The sequence below is a fragment of the Trichinella spiralis genome (assembly GCF_000181795.1).
Source record: "Trichinella spiralis strain ISS 195 chromosome Unknown Scfld5, whole genome shotgun sequence".
Taxonomy (NCBI): domain Eukaryota; kingdom Metazoa; phylum Nematoda; class Enoplea; order Trichinellida; family Trichinellidae; genus Trichinella; species Trichinella spiralis.
The window spans coordinates 4,999,128-5,019,408 of record NW_003526944.1 but is presented as its reverse complement, the minus strand read 5'-3'; the positions used below and the strand labels follow the sequence as shown (position 1 = coordinate 5,019,408).

The 20,281-nt window shown below is 36.1% G+C and overlaps 5 protein-coding genes and 1 non-coding gene across 6 annotated transcripts; 4 read left to right on the top strand and 2 right to left on the bottom strand.

The window, feature by feature from the left end:
* The first annotated feature begins 44 nt into the window (after positions 1–44).
* Positions 45–6,343, top strand: Tsp_09223 (ANK repeat and LEM domain-containing protein). The gene is made up of 10 exons (XM_003375597.1): positions 45–151; positions 499–647; positions 878–954; positions 1,018–1,356; positions 1,440–1,566; positions 1,653–1,816; positions 1,986–2,090; positions 3,353–3,445; positions 4,350–4,523; positions 4,637–6,343. Exons 1-10 carry the CDS (start codon positions 45–47, stop codon positions 6,341–6,343), a joined length of 3,042 nt encoding a protein of 1,013 aa, XP_003375645.1.
* Tsp_09222 lies at positions 2,607–2,680 on the top strand. The gene has a single exon. It is a non-coding gene; the product is annotated as a tRNA-Thr (tRNA).
* Positions 6,344–7,019: 676 nt separating the features above from the next.
* Tsp_09221 (dolichyl-phosphate beta-glucosyltransferase) lies at positions 7,020–7,898 on the top strand. The gene has a single exon (XM_003375596.1). It carries the CDS (start codon positions 7,020–7,022, stop codon positions 7,896–7,898), a length of 879 nt encoding a protein of 292 aa, XP_003375644.1.
* Positions 7,899–8,742: 844 nt separating this feature from the next.
* Positions 8,743–12,414, top strand: Tsp_09220 (hypothetical protein). Its single transcript, XM_003375595.1, has 15 exons — positions 8,743–8,953; positions 9,010–9,120; positions 9,171–9,277; positions 9,345–9,467; positions 9,589–9,699; positions 9,776–9,980; positions 10,050–10,173; positions 10,279–10,547; positions 10,615–10,760; positions 11,067–11,208; positions 11,282–11,439; positions 11,520–11,618; positions 11,685–11,802; positions 11,875–11,994; positions 12,083–12,414. The coding sequence occupies exons 1-15, from the start codon at positions 8,743–8,745 to the stop codon at positions 12,412–12,414; spliced, it is 2,376 nt and encodes a 791-aa protein (XP_003375643.1).
* A 480-nt stretch (positions 12,415–12,894) lies between these two features.
* On the bottom strand, positions 12,895–18,903 carry Tsp_09219 (conserved hypothetical protein). The gene is made up of 12 exons (XM_003375594.1): positions 18,706–18,903; positions 16,699–16,867; positions 16,510–16,577; positions 15,979–16,092; positions 15,328–15,559; positions 15,151–15,245; positions 14,910–15,093; positions 14,566–14,837; positions 14,323–14,379; positions 13,735–14,239; positions 13,265–13,485; positions 12,895–13,191 (listed from the first exon to the last, which is right to left on the bottom strand). The coding sequence occupies exons 1-12, from the start codon at positions 18,901–18,903 to the stop codon at positions 12,895–12,897; spliced, it is 2,412 nt and encodes an 803-aa protein (XP_003375642.1).
* Positions 18,904–19,006: 103 nt separating this feature from the next.
* Tsp_09218 (conserved hypothetical protein) lies at positions 19,007–19,944 on the bottom strand. The gene is made up of 4 exons (XM_003375593.1): positions 19,858–19,944; positions 19,386–19,544; positions 19,241–19,318; positions 19,007–19,126 (listed from the first exon to the last, which is right to left on the bottom strand). The coding sequence occupies exons 1-4, from the start codon at positions 19,942–19,944 to the stop codon at positions 19,007–19,009; spliced, it is 444 nt and encodes a 147-aa protein (XP_003375641.1).
* Between the last annotated feature and the right edge of the window lie 337 nt (positions 19,945–20,281).

Below are 20,281 nucleotides of genomic sequence, written 5' to 3'. Positions count from 1 at the left end.
TAATTTTATGAAAATTTCGGTTTCAGCTGTAAAGTGAATAAAAGATGTCTGACATTCGTGATATTTTGCAAATTCCAAAGAAGACAAGTTTAGACAACAATCAAACTGTAAAGCAACTTCCAGCTTTAAAGTCTTCATCTCGTTCTTCTAAGTAATATTTAATTTATTAATGTTAAGCTTTTTTTGAAATAATAATTTCATTTCAGTAGAGAAAAAAAAGTGCGAATGAAGCGGGAATTGTCAATGATTTTAAAAGCGACTTTCCAAACTGAAGAGTTATTGAATTGAATAATTTGGGTATGATAAAAATAAAAAATTTTTTTTAGGTCTATTACATTGATCCCGACCATCAGTCGCGAAAAGGACTTGGGACTGACCACTTCGAAAGCGAAATTTAGCACACAGGGAGTTAAAAAATGGATTTGGACATCGTTTACCAATCCTGCACGTAGTGTAATTCCACTTTCACGTTGAGTATTTATATCATTTTTGCATCAGTTTGTTTGAACTAAAGGACAATCTGAAACTGAAGCATTGGTGTTCAAAGGAAGATTGTAAAGCAGTATATCCTTTTGCTCGATTTAATGCAAAGTTGACCATTCCTCGGTTCAATTCTCAAGAATACGGAGAGCTTTTACGAGAAAAAGGTTGGACCGAAGACGAAACCATTCTGTTGATGAACATGTGCGATAGGTTTTCATTGAGGTAACAAACATTTGTGGGTAGTGTATCTCTGTTGTATTGACAAATTTAAATATTCAGATGGGCTGTGATACATGATCAGTGGTGCTGCAGAGCAATGTTTGACCAGTCATTAAGTATTTCACAGTATATGATGATATTTTGCAGTGTCACACTTAACTGTTTTATTTTCTAGTTGACTCAGGTTCGATGGCCAAATCATTGGATGATCTTCGAGAGCGTTATTACTATGTAATCAATCGTTTAGCTGAGGTATGAATGCAAGGTTAGTTTTTATGCAAGTAGAACTATATTATTGTTGGAATTTCATTCAAGACAAGAGGTACTACGTTGGCACCGTTTGATTCTGATCACGAACGTAGAAGACGCGAACAAGCCACGAAATTGTGGAACCGTACGAAAGAGCAGGTTGAAGAAGAGAAGCAATTGTTGATGGCTTTGGAAAAAATTAAAAGCCGTAAACGAGACAGGGAAAAGAAAACAAGAGATTTGCACAAATTATCGGATGAACGGCCCTCCGTCCCTCGACGACGTACTGCGATTGCGATTAATAAAGCTCCCGAATCTGCCGTAACACCTCCAGCTCTCCCAGTTGCAAAAATTAAAGCTCCTGCTTCGTCTCGAACTTCACTTGCTGACAAAATATTAGTGCAGGTTAATATTGAATTGAAAACAAAAAGCAACTGTTTTATAAACTTTATATTTCTTCCATTTATTAATTTTTTAATAACTTTTAGAAGCGGAAGCCAGCAATGCAAGTGTTAAAATTTCCAGAAATTCGAATGGATGGTGTATACCTAAGAAGTCAGCGCACCCGTCTTGTTCCACTTTTGGGAACAAAGAAAACCAAAGCCGTTGAGCAAGGTTTATCAGCTTTGAATATGGGTAATTTTTATTTATTATTAAAATAATGCAATCAAATCAAGTTAATATTGTGTTGAATTTTGTAGAATGTATTCCACAAGTTTTGGATGATAACATCAGCGATGAATTTAATGAGCTTCGAGCAGAGCTAGTACTTTTGTTTGAATTAAAATCCGCTGCATTAGCTTGTAAATATGAGTTTGAAGCACTGAAGCATCAAACTGTGGTGAACATTAAAACTGAAGAAAAGGTGAATTTATTTTTTATTTCAAGAAATAATTTAATGGCAATGAATTAGATATCAATTCAATGTAGAAGTTGACGATTTGTAAGAGTAGAACTTAAAAGAAGAAATTGATTTATAAAAAACAAATGACAGCTTTTATTTATTGGATTTGAGTAATTTTTGATTTGTTTAGACTGAAGCACCTGCACCTTCACCTCCACCTCCACCTGTATTATCAGTGGATGAACCAAAATTGCCTATTGCTGATGCGATCTGGGTGACGTTTGGATTTCCAGGAGTGAGATTGAATATATATATATATATATATATGTATATAACAAAGCATGCATTATTCATTTGGAAATTTAGGGAAGACGTAAGTCTGAGAAAAGCGTCTTGGCTGTAAATGTGGAAGGACATGGTGAAGAAGAAACTGAAGATGAGCCTGTCGACACAGCAGATGATGATGATGATGATGAAGATTATGAAGCTTGAAACTATTTACGTTGTTTGGAAAATGTTATTTTGTGAACTGAAAGAAAATTTTTTAATTTAAACTATGTAATAGCTCTGAAAAACGAAAAACGAGCATATATGTATACGTTGCTTAATGCATTAAAGCCTATGCATAATACTAATGCTAATGGACGAATTTGATGAGCTAAACTCTCGTTCTTATTGGATAAAAATTATTTTTAGATTTATCTAAAATTTTTTCAATAAATGTTATATAATATGTTTATTAGCAAATGATTGCAGTGTACAATTATCAAATTTACACGTTCAAAAACTTTTAATCCAAAAATGGCACCAAGGCTTCATAGCTCAGTTGGTTAGAGCGCCAGTCTAGTAAACTGGAGGTCGCGAGTTCGACTCTCGCTGAAGCCAAAACAATTGCAAACGTTTTTCATCGCAATCACATATAAGAAAGTATTCAGTATTTAGTAGTAAGCTTTAATACTCAATGTTGAAGCATGCAAAAAATCCATTTATTTATTAATCAGAGTAAAATCCATGAAACACTGCAAAAGCTAAAACGTTTGCTTGTTTAAGCTGTCGTTAAAATCTTCCATTTTAAGCGTTGTCTTATGTCAGTGGAATAAAAAATTCGAGTGCTGCTACATTTCCGCTGAGTAATGAAACATCTTTTCAAAAATGTATTTTAAGTTTTTGTCGTTACATGCATAATCAGACGCGCAACCCAATATAAATAACTTTATTTTCAGCTTTTGAACTTTGAGACAATATATCTTTAATGCTTTGTCACAATCAATTAATCTGTGACTTTAATAAGCAACTTTTGTTATTGCTTCATGTAGAATTGTATTCTTTTTAGAAAATAAGTCTTGCATATAGTTATATACAGTATTCGCAAACAACAGTTTGAATTGCGTCATATCATACTGGTTGCCGGTAATATTAATTTTCTTTTAGATTTTTGATTATTATCATTTGAGTGGTTGTTTCAGTTCTAATTTTCAAATGCAAAGGCCAGGTGGAAGAAGTGAATATTATAATTTTTGTTTGCAGTGACGTAATATTCTTTTTTTAGGCTTCCAGCATACTAACGTGAATATGTCGAAAACTTATTTAGAAAGCGATAATGATCAACTGGTAGACCAATTAAAGAACAAAGTGTCCAAGTTGAAGACTGTAAGTATGAACACGTCTTAAATATATGTTAATTCTTAATGTAATTTTATGTATTGCATATAATATTTACATCTTCTGTGAAATAGTAGAATAGCATTTCCATACAAGATTTTTGTTTGAGAACTTAGGGAAAAGGATAAGAAGGTACTTTTAATTGAGCGAGAATTATTTGTTTAATTTGATTTTTAGTATTTTATTATTGATTATTCAGTGCTAAACAGTTTTTGTCTTGCAGAATAATTGAAGTATTTTTATAGTTATAAATATTAACGTAACTTGAGCAGTTGAATGCAACGGTTATGTTGTATATTGGATTATGACACGAAATTAACGTAAATTTCATTTTTATAAATAGTAAGTTAAATACAAATTATAGTATGTAGTTGTTCATTATTATTCAATTAGAAATCATCGATCATAGGATAAGTATATTTTTTCATTTAAAAGCAAATCAGGAACAATGAAAAAATCATCAAATACATTGCTTTGGAAGCTCAGTAATATCATTTGTTTACGTATTGTATATTATGTCATTATGTCATTGGCATAATGCAGAAGTGAGCACTGTATGTTAGGTTATCCACATTAGTGTTCATACAAGGCGTCTATAGATTGTGTTTATTTCTGTGTTGTTAAGGTAATCAAGAATTTTAATGGGGAAATTAATAATTTAAGAAAAATGTATTTAATTATGATTATGATATTGGAAATAAATTTTTGCACTGTAACATGTTTTGTAAATTTAACCTACTTTTTTGTTATTGATACAGTATGTTTGCCGCTTTTTGTTTATTGTAGTTGATACCTACAGAAGGGATTGTTTGTTTTTTTTCAATTTTTTGAAATATTCTGAATACCAGTGGTTATCGGTGGGAATTACTTTTTGCTGTTGTTTAATTTTTAGTTGACAATTGATATTGGTGATGAAGTGCGTCGTCAGAATAAAGATTTGAGTAATCTTGATGATCATTTTGAAGCGAATCGGAATGTACTTGAATCTACAATGCGCCGACTTGGAATCATTAGCCGATCTGGAAGTAATCGATTTTTATGTTATTTGATATTATTCGCCTTTACGGTATTTTTGATCATGTATTATTTGATTCGCCGTTGATTCTGTTTCTTTGATCGGTTGTTCACTTGGTCGCTGCTGATTTGGTGATTTGTTTTTAATTAATATATTGAAAAAAGGAAAAAATGAATGTTTTCTACGCTGTTCACGTGCCTGCAACTGATCGACGTGACGAGTCGGTGCAGTCTGATTCATTTTCAGACGTGTTATATTTGTCTGGTGACTGGCAAGGTGGTGTTTTTGTATCTTTGGAAGATGCTACCAAAGCAGTGAAAGCGCACTGCGCTCAAAAAGCGCGCTTCAAACGATTTAATCATTACGAAGAAGCGTGTCGTTTTGCCGAAGATGGTGACACGAACTTGCTTACCCCAACCAATTCCAGCATGCCAATTGGCGAGGAATCTTCAGTACCGTTCTCTAGGATTTCTTCCACAGAGCTGAACGCCCTGAAGAGGCATATCGAGAAGGGTGAGTTCGACGCTTTCCATAAAAAGGTTTTGTCCAATCCTCGTTATTTGATCAACTGCAGCGGCGACACGCCGTCCATACTTTACCACGGTTGTCGTTACAACGCAATGCACATTGCGGCCAGAGTTGGCTGTGTCCGTGTTTGTCGGTTTGTGTTGTCCCTGTTTGAAGATGCTAATTATTTGAAGCGTCTTTTTCCAGACGATTTGGAATCGACACTAGAAAATCGACGTAGTTTTCTTTTTGATCTTTTCTTGAACATGCCTGACAAAGTGATGAATGCCACGCCGTTGCATTTTGCCTCAAAATACGGCCATTTGGAAGTGGTGCGTGTTTTGATCAGCTATGAACAATGCGACCGTGACGCGTTGACTGTGCATGGTGAAACTGCTTGGCAAATAGCTTGCACCGGATTGAAGGATGAAAATCCGCAACTACGTGAAGAAATTTGTCAGATGCTTGTGGAAAAGCTTTATTACGTTGCCTTGTACAGGCAGGAGCATGGTCTTGCCATTCTTCAGTCGCCGATGGCAAATGTACCTTTGCAGCGGATCGTCGACGAAACGGATCCAGTTGGATTAGCCGAGTTGAAGCTCACCGCCGCTGCCGGTCCAATGAAGCATACCGAGGCCGAGCATATTTACCAGCAGTGGAGGAACAGACCTTCGGCTAAGGGATTCTCAAGTCCGTTGGAAGTTCTTTTGCAAGTACGCTTGCGTTGTATCGATTCCGAAAAGGGTATGGAACGCATTGGACGCCATTTGGCCGATACTGTCGGCGTTCAGTGGGTTGAATATTGGGATTTTTTGAAAGAATACTGTGATTTGAGGTCGGAAAAAGGTTTGACACTGTTCAACGACTATCTGATGGCATCGACTGTCGGAAAATTGACTGTCGAGGAGGATTTTTCTTTTCAAAGTGATTTAACCAGTGCCTCAATTGAATATCGTGATGAGAAAGAAACCCAGCTTGTGAATTTTGTTTGTGAACGTTTTCAAAGCATATCAATGCTCAATTTGGACAGTGAAGAAGAAGAATATTTCACTTGCGACGATAGCGATGAAGATGAAGATGATTCAGTTTTCTATTTTGCTGACGACACGCCAGCGGTTGGTTTCATACACGGTGAAAATCCGACCAAAACGGATTTTGACGTTTATACGGCAATTAGTGAATGTGATATTTCACTGGAATCATTCCCAGCTGTAATGGCTTGGCATCAGAAAGTTTCCAAATATACAGTGGAAGTTATGTCCCACTGGCCACCTGTCGACTCGCCTAGGGCAAGGATATCTATCAAACATCAGCAACTATTACATGGTCGACTTCAGCCTCGCGAGTTGTTCAGCGATTGTTAATTTTTTTCATTTGTCAACTGTTTTTCAATTTCAATGCTTTACATGCACACTATTAAAACGAAAAACATTTATTTAATTCTTTGGACGGTACCAAATAATTTAACTTTATTAACATTTCCTTCTACAAATTTAGATTAATTTTAATTCGTTTGAACAATTTTTTGTTAAATTCACTTACCATTACGTGTTTTATTAATAACTGATAATTAAATTTACAATAAATGAAAATTTATACTATTATTTAATTGAAAAACTTGCGGTTGTGGAGGGTGGTTCTAAAAACAACTTTTGGCTAATAATTGTCAACATGAAGAAACAAATTTTGGTGCTTATAAAGCGATTCAAAATTTCAACTTCAACATATAAATACACATTTATTTATTTAATGCTTAGAACTTTTTGGCATTATAAAAATATTATTTAAAGAAATCGGTTGAATATCAAAAGTACCAATTTTTCAGATTTTTATTTTTCATTTCTAGTTTCAAAAACATTTTAAATAATTGAATTTCTATTATTCGAAATTTATTCGCTCACTGATCACTTATTTCGGATAATTTAACATATCTGTTACATTTGCAAAACAAACAAATTACATTGATTACTGTAAGATAAAAAAAATCAAGTAAAGCTACGTGGTCGTGAATTTTGTTGAACTGTATGTTGTTGTTCGAAGATGTATGTACGATATGAAGAAGAAAACTTCTTCATAGACCCGTCGGATGTGAAGAAAAAATTGAAATGCCCATCCATAGATGATGAGCCGTCTGTATATTTGTCAGTTATTATTCCAGCCAAAGATGAAGAAAAGCGCCTACCCAAAATGTTGGATCAATGCATTGATTATTTGCACACAAGAAGCGTGAAAGATCCCAAATTTACGTATGAAATTATTGTTGTCGATGACGGAAGCAGTGATCGCACTGCGGAAGTTACACTAAACTACAGTCAAAAATATACAGTTCAGATTGTTCGATTGTTGAAATTGAGGCACAACCGTGGAAAAGGTGGCGCAGTAAGGCTTGGAGTTTTGTGTGCTCGTGGTGAGAAAATTTTGTTCGCCGACGCCGATGGCGCTACACGGTTTTCCGATTTTACTATAGTCGAAACGGCCATGGAAGAACTTTGCCAAAGCTTGGGCACGTCGAAAGCTCTGGCCGTTGGATCACGAGCTCATCTTAAGGAAGAATCAGTTGTAAAACGATCTGTTTTACGTACATTATTGATGTATGGTTTTCACTTGTGGGTTTGGCTGTTTTGCGTTAGAACTGTACGCGATACACAGTGTGGCTTCAAATTGTTTACACGCGATGCAGCGGCGACACTGTTTCCGCAGATGCACATGGAAGGTTGGGCATTCGATGTTGAATTGCTTTTCTTAGCGGAAAAGCTTAATATTGCTTTAAAGGAAGTTTCAGTCTGCTGGACAGAAATTGAAGGCTCCAAGCTAAGACCACTGTTAGCTGCTTTTCAAATGGGACGAGACATATTCATCATTTGGTTTTGTTATACATTTAATATATGGCATATTTCTGTGAAGTCGAAGATTTTCTGATATGTGAATAGCGCAAACAAAGTATTATTTATTCTTTCACTTGTTCCCGGTTCAGTATATTTATGGAAATTGCTATTTTTTGTTTGTTTTCATTGATATTTGATTGAAATTGTTATGCTGATTTTGATTCTTTTATTGCTATTTATTATTTTGATCATACAGTCATACATACATATAATTGTTATAAATTCGATAATTATGTATAATTTTAAGTGATTTAAAATTTTTCTTCCTACGTACTGTACTGCACTAACGTACTTCTGTAACATTGACGGAAATGCGAATTCTCTTAAAAGCATATTTTGATTTTAGAGAAAAAAAGTTCATTATACGTATAAAATGTTTATACAGTAATGAGTATGTGTACTGTAAGAATAGTATAAATAAGAATTGCATTGCAGTACGAAAAGTTTTTTTGACGAAAAGAAATATTACAAACAAATTTATTCACAAAATATATTTTTAAAATATTTACTTCTTAACGTTAAAGTTTATCACCAACTTCTAAGTAGCAATCTATAAAATGATAAAAATTGCAATATAATTATTTGAGAGTGATTTGAATGTTCTCATTTTATTCTCGTTATTGAATAAATCAATTGTTCATTTGTATTTTTACCTGCATAAAGAGATTACTGTAAATATTTTTTTCTTCAGCTCCCGATAACTAGTTGCACTGTTCTGTACTGTTGTTTGACCACACGATACAAAATGCATTTAAAGTATTCGATGTAAAAACTCACTCCAAATTTTAGTAGATTTTTATTTTTATGAAACTTCTTCTTTATGAAGAGAGGTTTTCGGTTTCATTCTTCATTATTGAAACGTTTAAAACTTATCAAAGATGTTTGAAGCTTATTCTGTAATTCCAGTTGCCCAAAAACTTCCTTTGACTGTGGATTCGTTGACTAGTCACAGTAATTATATTTTTGCAACAGTTTTCAATAATCGAATCTTTCCTTTAACAATTGCAGAACACTGCGTATTAGCAGGTACCAAAAGTGGTTTCCTTCTTCGTTACTCAGCTCGCAAGAGCTTAACTACTAGTCACCACGGTAAGTGTTCATAATGTTGTGCATTTTCTGTCTTCATGAAATCACATAAATTTCAGATTCAGCTAATTTAGCAGAATATGATTTTCAAGTTTGCAAAACATTTTCGAAAAAACCAGTTGTTCAACTGAAAAGTCTGCCTATGAAAAATCTTTTGCTTTCCCTTACTGGTATATTTATTTCTTTAAACAGAAATTAAAAATAATTACATAATTTTCAGATAATCTTGTTCAAGTGCATGATTTAACTCAGGCTACATTTCCGGTTATAAGTGTTGTGCCAAAAAGTAAAAATGCCACTTTTTTTACGACTTGCCTTTATCAAGCGGTATGTAAATTGTATTTTAAAATGATAAGCTGAATTGTTCAAGTTATTGTTTTTTTTTCATTTTCAGGAATGCAACGGCACTGAACATTGTTTTGATGAAGGGGGAAGTGTTCTGCTAGTTGTCGTTGTACGTCGGAGATGTCAACTGTATACGCTGAAAGGAACCGAATTTGTCGAATTTTCTGTTTTGGTAAGAATCTATTTTGCTGTTAATAATATTATAATCATGTTAACATTTTACAAATATGCAAGATCTACTGAAAGGATAGTTTGAAAAACAAAACGTACCATTAGAGGTGATTTTGTTTTAGCCTGAGGTTGCTTTTGCTGATACGATTCGTCATGTGGCATTGTTAGATTCGTATATGGTCGCCGTGGTGAGAGATGAATATTTTCACATAACTTTAAACGGTGATAAAGCGGTGTGTTTTATTATTATGATCCAATGTAGTGCAATAAAATATTTTCATATGTATTAATTTTTTAAATGTTTGTCAGGGTGTAACTTCTGGCACAGTGCGATCATTATTTACAATTAGCAGCACTAGCAAAAACAGTGAGCCAATGATTAGCGTACTTTGGAATAGGCGTATTTTTGCCGTCAAACGTGGGGATGAAACGTTCTTTTTACATGATGACGGTTCATTGGCATTGAATGACGGTTACGAAAATATTCACTGGTCAGAGATACCTTCTTTTATTGGTAAATGGAATTATTTTTTATTCTTTTTAAATTATTTACTAGTGAAAGAAATATTTCTTTGTATTGCAGAATACGATCGCGTTTATTTGTTAGCTTCGTTATCAAAGTCAATTGAAATACGATCAGTAAAGCCCAGCATGCTAATACAAGTAATTGATATGACGAAACTGAAATTGATCACGTGGTCATTCAGGTAATTTAAGTAGTGTATTTATGCAAAAATTTAAATATAATTACAAATACGAATAGGAATAGTAATAAATTTCAAGTTGAGAAATAAATTGTAATTTCTTAACAGGGGTTGTTTGTATGTATTGTCCAATCCTGCTTCAAATCAGTCAGATTTATACTGCCTTAATGGATGTGAAAATGCGAAAATAAATTTGCAATATCTGATAAAGGAGAAAAAATATGAACTTGCCGTTCAAGTGGCCGAATCGATGATAAACGATCGTGGTATAGAAAGGGAAAAGCGAATTCGTGATGTGAAAAATCTGTACGCATTCCATTTATTCACTCAGCGTCGATTTCAAGAAGCGTTCGACATCTACAGCGAAACTCGAGCTGGTAGTTGATATGTTTTTATAATTTTTCATAATTTGTTATAATCAAATTTTATTGTAAAACTTTTAAGAAGTTTTGTACGTGATCGGATTGTTTCCGGATCTGTTGCCGGAAGAAATTCGCAAAACAATAACTTATCCGGGCAATTTGCCAACCGATTTGCCGAACAGTGACATGCAAGCTGGTATTTCAGCGCTTACTGCCTATTTGTCTGAAGTATAAACATTTTGTGGAGAAAAATGAATGGAAACAGAAAAAATCGCTTTCTCTTCAATATATAAATTGTTATAGATACGAACGAATATTGCAAGAAATTTGGATATGCAAAATAAATTAAAGCGTGGATTGGCTACGCAAGTTGGCGACGATGCGTTCAAGCCGACCACTAATGAAGAAATTAAGCAGATGAAAAATCTTTTAGAAATTGTCGATACGACATTACTGCAATGTTATTTAGTGGTTGATGAATTTATTATTTGAAAATATGTATGTGATTAATTTATAATTTCGTGTAAATTTCAGAATAACGATATGCTCATCTCATCGTTGTTACGTTTGCCTGACAATAGTTGTAATGTTGTTGAAAGTGAAAACTTGCTTAAAAAGCATCACAAGTACAGCGAACTGTTTTTGCTTTATGAGAGAAAATCGATGCATCGTCAGGGTAGGCTGATTTGTTGTTTTACATTATATTATAAATTGAAAGATTTTTTTAATTTTTGTTTTTTTCATTGCAGCACTGGAATTGTTGAAAGAGCAAGCTGACGAAGGCACGCTGCCTGATTGTCTTGATCGTGCGGTCAATTATCTTCAAGATTTGGGAATGCAGCATTTCGATTTGATTCTCGAATATGCCAAATGGATATCGGATAAAAATGCCGATTTATGTATAAAAGTGATCATACGAAATAATATATTTTTTGTTTTTGTCTTTTTTTTCTTTCTTAATGGAGTACATTGAAGTAATTGTTGCAGATTTTTACGGAAGATTCAGAAGCAGTTAGATCATTGGATAGGCATAGAGTTTTGGAATTTATTCAACGAGAGTGTCCCGAGCAGGCTGTTACTTATTTGGTAAGCATTATTAGAAGGCATTTGACGAATTTGTTTTCGAATTGGTTGCATTTGAAATTTTTACAGGAACATGTAATTGGTAATTGGCATGATGACAGTGAAAAATTGCACTGTACATTGGCCAAATTGTACGTGAAAATGGTGAAAGGGATGTATGCAATTTACAACAGCGAAGTTCCCGAAGGTTTGTTTCAATTTTTGGTCAATTGATTCCACGTTGATGCTATTGTCACAGTGTCAAATTTTCACAAAATAGGCAGAGTTCGAGATTGCCGACCACCGAATCTTGTTCATTATGAGAACACGTTACTTGCCTTCTTGAAGCGGTCCAATTTTTATAATCCTGAAATGCTTCTTGTTCAGTTACCTTTCAATGGTAATTTTAATATTTTTAAGTTCAAAATCATGGCATGAGATGCGTTGCTTTTTTATGTATTTTGTTTCTACATTTTCCATACTCACAGAAATGCATGAAGCAAGGGCTTTGATATTTGAAAAGCTTGGTCGCCATGAGCAAGTTTTGGCGATCTACGCGAATATGTTGGGAGATTTTGAAAAAGCTGAACAATACTGTCATCAGTATTATCAACCGGGATCGACGCTTTTTCTCACTTTGTTCCAATATTACGCTTGCCCTCCGGACAACAGTATACTTGGAATTGGATACGCATCAGTGCCAGCACCTCCAGCAAATGTACCTCTGGCTTTGCGCGTTCTTACTGAATATTGTGGTTTCATGGATCCACGGAAAGTAATAATCACTGTTCAAAGTAGAATTTGTAATTTTCACGTCTAGGCTTTGGAAGCGCTTCCGACAGACATACCGATGGCAGATTTGGGTGAAGCATTGCAAGCGGTGTTGGTCAACATTTTGGACAACAAATTCAAAGCGAGCATTAGCAAAGCACTCAACACGGCCGAGCACACGAGGGTTTGTTTGTTTGTTTGTTTGTTGCATGTGTTTTTGCTTTTATGAAAATTAAAAATTAAAAGAAACTGGTGTTTGCTGTTCAAGATTGAGGAACGTCGTCAAGCGGTACAAGGTATCAAAGTTGTCGTCAACTACGACAGCTATTGCGCAACATGTGGCAAGAAGATTGGCAACAGCGCGTTCGTCAGATTTGTCGATGGTACAATGGCACACTACTACTGCTACCGAAAATAGTTGATGCAAAATGAAGTGTTTATTTATTTGTTTTTGTTGTTTTTGTTTTCTTTTTGATGAAGCAGAGAAGAACAACCAAGTAAACAATTTGGAACGGGATTTTTTTATTTGTCAGTTAAAGTAAGGCGAACAGCAGCATTTGCAGATCATATATACAGCCAGGGTGGTGATTATGAGTGAAGAGAAGAATGACAGATGCGCTCTGCAAGCGTAAGAGTTCGTGTAAGCGGAATGTTGATCCGCATCAAGAGATGTGCATTTATGGAGTAAGCTGATTGAGCAGGACGGTTCCGTTTTTGATCGACTGCTGCTGCTGAGCGTGTCGGTATAAACGAGTGCAATTTCATAGCCGAATGATCGTGTTTCGTTTCGTTTCATTGGCAATGCAAATGTGAACTCTGTCGCACTCTGCAAACAGAAGAATTAGCATTTTATGCAAATTCAAATTTCAATAGCTAATCCAACTGTGATGATGACTGACCAAATTGAGTAGCTGACTTTGGACTGGAGGCTGAAATTTGGCAAAAACGTGCCCTTGTTGTGGTAGTTGTTCCAACGCGCCCCAGCGGATGAGAATTGACCGACGCTTCAACGCTTCGCGTTCAAATTCTTCACTCGGATCAGGCAAATGGACGTTGACACGTTGTACACTGTTTTCCACGGACGTTATGCAACTTCCAGTCCAGTTGAAGCACAGCAAATCTGAAACAGTTCAACACTCTGGGCATTGGAGCAGTTTGCATTTTTTTTGTACTCATTCGAAGTTTAAATTTTGGAATTGAGTGAGTGAGACATTTTTTCATTAAAATTTACATTAAATTTGCATACATGCGCAGGAAGAAGTTTTAGAAATGGACATTTACCAAAAATACTTCTGTTATTATTCAAATTGTCCGCAGTTGTGGTCAACATCAACGGGAATTCTTGCACACTTCCGATTCCTGTACTTACTGTAGCTTTGATCTGTTGAAAAAGATCCATTTGTTGTCCGAATGGTGATAACGAAAATAAAAGAGCACCATACTTGCACATTTAATTCGCATCGTTCTTGCAAAATATCTTTGTAAATGATCATGGTCACCTCGAAAGCGGTGCTATCTTGCAGTATGGCTGGATGTTTGGTTTTCATGCTTTGGCATGGTGTTTTTTCAACCAGATTCACTTGATAGCTTTGTACAATGTCGGCCGGCACATTGGCATTCAATTCCCACCGAACACGAAGCTGCATGTCGCCTTCTGGTGTCCACTTGTCTATCCGTTGGTTGGGCGATTTGAAGAGGCCGGTACGTTGGGTCGCTTGGACGACACTTTTCGCTATTTCTTGGATTATTTCGTCCGTCTGATTGAAATCAGCTTTCGGCTCATCGCAGATCATCGACTCGTTGCAGTGGACAATGGTCAGCGGCACTTTGCGCCACGTTGGTTTTTTGAATTCCAAATTGTAAACCGCGCAAAGCTGTTCAATTTCATCACAATACGGCACATTATTTCAGGTATGCATTGATGATTTGTTTAATTTCTAATTCAAAATCAGCTCACCTGAACACCGTAGGATTGGTTGAAGTGGATGTGTGACAACTCTAAGGATGTTGTATTCTAAAAAAAACAAGCATTATATATTATCCGAACATGTAAAAGTGTGTGTTCTGCTTGCTGTTCAGTGTGAACATTTTCTCAAGCAGTGCAAATATGAACGATTTAATAATCTCGTTGAATTAAAACCCAAGTAAATAAGTATAACGGTGTAAATAAATAAATAATTAATTAATTAAGCATGTGTACCGGTTCCAGTTTGATATGCTCTTCTCTTTGACTGTCAATTTTCCAATTGTATACAGAGTCAAAGTATGTCTTTTTGGGCGGTAACTGACCAAGGTAGTTGTGTGAAAAGCCAGAAGAGAGCATTCTGACCGATTTGACCGGACCCCAGCGCAAGTGTAAATAGACGGGACGCCTTTGGGGCTGCTTCCAGTGGAGTTTGATTGAATAATCCATATCGTTATCGTGAATAATCGGCTCAAAGTCTATTCTATTCAGACAACGTGGCTTTTGCTCTGAAATTCAGGAAAACAGTGGTTGTTTGTCGAACAGCAATGGAAATGACAAATTTTTCAAAGTTCACTCACCATGGGGTGGGCAACGATAGTTGGCTACTGCGTAGCATTTCAATTTTAAATATACGGCTATGGTATTGGTGTACACTTGGCTGCAGATACTTTCGCCTCGAATGGAAACTTTGTACCAGCAGCGATGGGCCACTGTTTCCGGAGCGAGCGTGATGTATAAATCCGCACCTTCGTCGTGTATCTCCTGAAAATTGTACTTCTGTTGTCAATTTGATTGCATTTTGTGGCAAGATTTACACACTGTACGATAGTGGGGCGTGCTGGCCAATGGCATCATTGGACACTGGACCGTTACAATGTCCACTTCGTATTGTTTGATGTCTTCTTTTCTGTAGCCTGAAGTTGAACATTGAAAGAAAGAAAGAACGAAGCACACACACAGATAAATGACTCGAGCAATTTCACAAAAAAATTATACCTCGTGGGTGTGACCACGCATAATGAGCTATAACTTCGTTCTTCATTTTGTCGAGGTACAAGTTTTTCATATTGAAGCTGCTCAACGAGAATTCAGGCGGCAGAACGTTGTAGTGGGGTTGCCCAGCAGAAAAAATCAACGTGCCATTGTCGAGTACGGTGAAGGCACGGATTTCATAAGAATTGCACAAATCTGGCGGTGGATATTCAATCGCATCAGATCGAAATACGCCCTACCAAAAAACGATATGAACAACAGTGAAGCGTCAACATGTATGTTGTTGAAAAAGACACTAAAGAGAGAAAGCTTACTGCGTATTTCCAACTCTGTGCATCGTATTTCAGATTTCTTATCTCAAGAATATAAAATACACTGTTGCGGTATCGTGGGAAATAAATCTTCAGCGTACGTGAATTAGAAAACTTCACCGAAAGTTGTACATTATCTACAATGCATACGTGCAAACAAAAACAATTAATTATAGTTGTATTGTTATTATCAAATTTGTATTGTTTGAAAATTTGTTGTCTAAATTTTCACCAAATTATTTAGTAGCAGTTAGTAGCGAACAAATAATAATTTTCAAAAATGGTTAATTGAAAGTTTCTTTCACAAAAACAAATGCATTTCTGATTTTCAGGTGTCACATACAGTCGAACTTGGAACCTTAAGATTTTGACTTTCCTTCTCCGTTTTAAGTAAGTTTGAACTTTTGCAAATTTTTGCATTTCTTTTTCCAAAAAAGTAATATTTGCATTTAATTATCTGAAACTTCAAAAGTTTTGTGTCAATGAAGAAATGCTGTTAATGTAATTGTAACGTTTATTTGCATCTTTTTTTGTTGAAACAAGTTCATGAACAGAAGAAGAAATGAGAAAACTATTCCACTTTTAATAACTGTTGAATTGTCAAATTGCAGTCTGTAATTGACGGCATTAATTTATCACTGTTATTTTTCATTCACACGCTCCACTTGTTCTTATTCTACATCCGCTTCGCTTTCTTTCCTTTTTTAATTCATAAAAGTGTAATGGAATTTCTCCAACCTTAACCCTGTTTCAATTCATTGATTGATAAAAATGTATTGGTTGGTTGTTGTTTTTTTTTTCACAGTATAGATGCTTTTGAAATGTGTCGCAGGCAAAAGCAGTTTGTCATTCACGTGGACGTTGTTTTACTTACGTCTGCTAATGAATAAATAGTTAATTGGAACGTGACAAGGATGTGCATGTGAGTGAAATTAGATTTGACTGGAAGGAAAATTGTTCCGTTGCGCATAATAATATTTTCACGTTTAATTTATGATAATTGTAGAAATTTGAATAAGAACCACCAAAAATAAAGACAATCAAAAAACAGATAATTGCTTACCATATAGTGGATTGGCCATTTCGAGACGGTTGAAAAGTTGACCGCACTGGGTGTTATTGCTTTGTTCGAGCTTTTCATTCATAATTTCAAAGCAGTGGTTGTCGTTTGACGTCCAACTTTTTTCAATTGTGGAAGTTTCGTTGTTTAATCTGCTATTAGCAATAATGCACTGGAAATATTGAGCAAAAGCACAAATGCTTTTTTCAGTCATGCTCATCAGAAAATCATTCTCCTCAGTAGGATTGGTCTCCACAGAGGGGCACATTGTGAAAATGACCAAAACCAACAAACGCTGAACGCTACCGCGCATAATTTGCAACTGCGACTGGTCGACTATATATATATATATATCAGCGTACGTTTTGGTCCGCTTTCAGTATTGGATAATCTTCGGACACTGGCGATGGCCAGTGGTCCTTCATTCCAAGCTTCTAAGCTACAAGCTGCTGCTGCTGCTTCTGCTGCTCTGCATCAGAACAGCATCTGCGCAAGCAAGCAACACGGTCAGCCGACGACGTCAGTCTTTGTGAAAACAAGTTCCCAACTGGTCGCTTAATACCGCCCACTCCACTAGCGAAACGGCAAGTAAACGTGTTTCTTATTCTGCCCGGCTTGGCCGACGTTTTCTGTTTCCCTGTATTGGTTCGTTTCATGCCGAGGAAACAGCACACACACACACACACACGTCACGACTGTCGTCAATTGTTTCGAACATTGTTCTTGCTGTTGGCCTACACCGACTGACAAACTTGATGACCATTGGAACTGCGTTTCGAGCACTTTGGAAAACTTTTTTTCATCGAATAAAATTCAAAACTGGAAATTTCATTATTCAAAACGCTGTCTGCACTTGTTCTTCACTGACTTCAGCCCTTTTGAGGCATCTTTTCGATGAAGAAAATAAAGCCACACCCTTAGCATGAACACGCTCAATTTTTAGTTCTTTTCTTTTAGACAAGTTTTCCGACAAATGCATGAACAATTGTAACAGCAGCTGCGTGGGCATCTACTACTGTACTTCTAATTCAGATAGTCAAGTTCCATAGCTGACTGTATGTTTTTGCGCTAGATTCAACCAGTTCGATAAATTTGCGCGTTTCACTGAACTGTTGTTATTCTTTCTGTGGTCAGTCGCTTGGTAGATCTTGCTCATAACTCTGCTTCTATTGTTCTCCTGTCGATCGTCTGAAACACGACTGCTTCGGTACTACGGGCCCTGTTCGTGCTATGCCCGACGCCTGCTATGCTCCATTGGTGTCAGTTTTGATGGACAGAAACGAGGATCTTGTGCAAGTAATACGAATTACTTTCAAAATAGGATCGGGCTTTGCTGTGTTGCGCTGGCCGCCTGACCCACCGTCGAGATCTAACCTTGGACAGCGTCCTCGACCTGTATAACTGTGCGCAGTATGCCCAAGCGTTTGACGCTCCGGGAGTTTTCTTCGGCAGTGACGGAATTTTCAACAGTCTCACTTCTAATGTTGAGTGGGTTTTGCACATGTACAATTGAAATTAATGAAAATTCATCATCGTGACAATCACGCCTGTACTTATTCCAATGAATGAATCTGTTGCAACTCAGCAAAATTTAAAAACTTTTTTGCACTTTTTAAATGATAATCATAACGCTTAATTGTAAAATAATTATGAACAATATTTTTATACGTTCGTTCTTTATTGATAGCATAAATTATTCGATTAAGCACAATGCAATACAATATGGGCTTGCAAAAGATAGCAGGAGAATTCAAAATTGAAGGCAAGTTGCGGTATACAATTAGAGGTTGATAACATTTGTGGTCAAACAATAAACCCAGGTTTGATTTGCTTCCCAACGTAATCTGCTTAACTTCAATTTGCTCTAGCTTTGTTGATGACTCTAGGAGCAGCCTTTTATTCGCTGATCCGAGTTTTTTTCTTCTCAACATCATCTGTCAGTTACGCCTCGTTTTGTTTGTTCTTCGCACAACGAAATGTTACCGATAAAGCAAGCGAACTCCAACTCACCTTGAGCGGCATCCCAGATGAGGTCCTTTCACAGCTACGAAATCTCTCATCTTCAACGCTCCAATGGAACGTGAACCCTTTACTGTCTTCGGGCAGCTCTGCTTCAGCAGATCCAAACAGCGAGTAGCACGGTGGAGTGGAGGAATTCAGTGGCTCAGACGTTGCTGTCGAACTGGATAGCCAGATTTGAAGTCTCATCACACATCGCGACTGATCGAGGGAGGCAGTTCAATTCCCATCTGTGGTTTACAGTCACCAAACTTTTTAGTTGTAAGCAAATCGCTACATCTGCCTACCACCCTCAATCAAATGGCCTGGTAGAACAGGAACCGCCATTTGAAATCAGCCCTAATAGTTTACCTGCACCAAAACGGTATCCGCTGGGCAGAGGCGCTTCCTCTTGTGCATCTTGGACCGCGTTCTGCAGTTAAAGCTGACTTGGGCCTGATTATTTATGGATCCTCATTGCGTCTGCCTGCCAGTTCTTCAACATCACGGTGAACGGCATCCATCTCAGTACCTCAGGCTATGCTACCCGTCTCCAAGCCGCTCTGCAAAGATTGAAACCAGTTGTTTGCGGTTCAAATTTTCCTTTGCCATTAACGAGCAAGACCTTCAGTGACTGCAGTCACGTCTTTATTCGATTAGCCGCTGAACTTCATGGCCTTTCACCTGCATACTTTGGTCCCCACAGCGTAATTAGGCGAACCAAGAAGACCATCATGGTGAACATTGATAGTCATTGACCACACCAAACCTGCGTTTGTTCTTGATAATAATTTACAAGATATATTCCTACCCAACCATGCTTGTAGAGTAGTTTTTGCGCAACCTGCATACTAAAGTTATGAACAGTTATGAAGTTTCTGTTTCTGTTTGTTTTGAGGAGGGGAGTATTATAGGATTTTATTTTTATTGTTTTACTTACATATTAATTATTACTGTAAATACTGCAACAAAAATAAAAATATATTCCTACACTACAGTCACACTCTTTATGAAAAATGAAAACAACTGTGATTTGCGCACATTTTTTTAAAATATTAATTATAATGACTAGTCAAATAATATATATGGAAAGATTTTTTAAATATTTTTTATGATCGTTTGTAAATTTGTGCTGAAGGTTGTATGAAGATAGCTTAAAATTACCTGAGTATCAATGGGATACTGTATTTGTTTGTTATCAATGAGCATGCGCACTTTTACATTTTTGTCGTACGTGTTTTGTATTGTCATGTTTTGAGTAGATTTTTGTTGGAAAACAATTCTGCTATTGAATTTATTCTTTAAAAATAGTGGCAGTCTATAATTTGATACTGATCAATTACTTTCATTCAGAAATTTCTCCATTCAGTTATTTTGATCACTTGTGTCCAGATTTTGTTCGGTAATTATTAAATATTGTAGACGTTATTTTTTACAGAACAATAATCCATTCTTTGATATTTTTTACCTGATAAAATGCTTTATATTAGTTTGTTGCAATGTTTAGTAAATTAAAATTGTAATCTTGACCAGATGATCATTTGGAAACAACATTTAGTGATCATTTGAATACAGTATTTATTTTTAA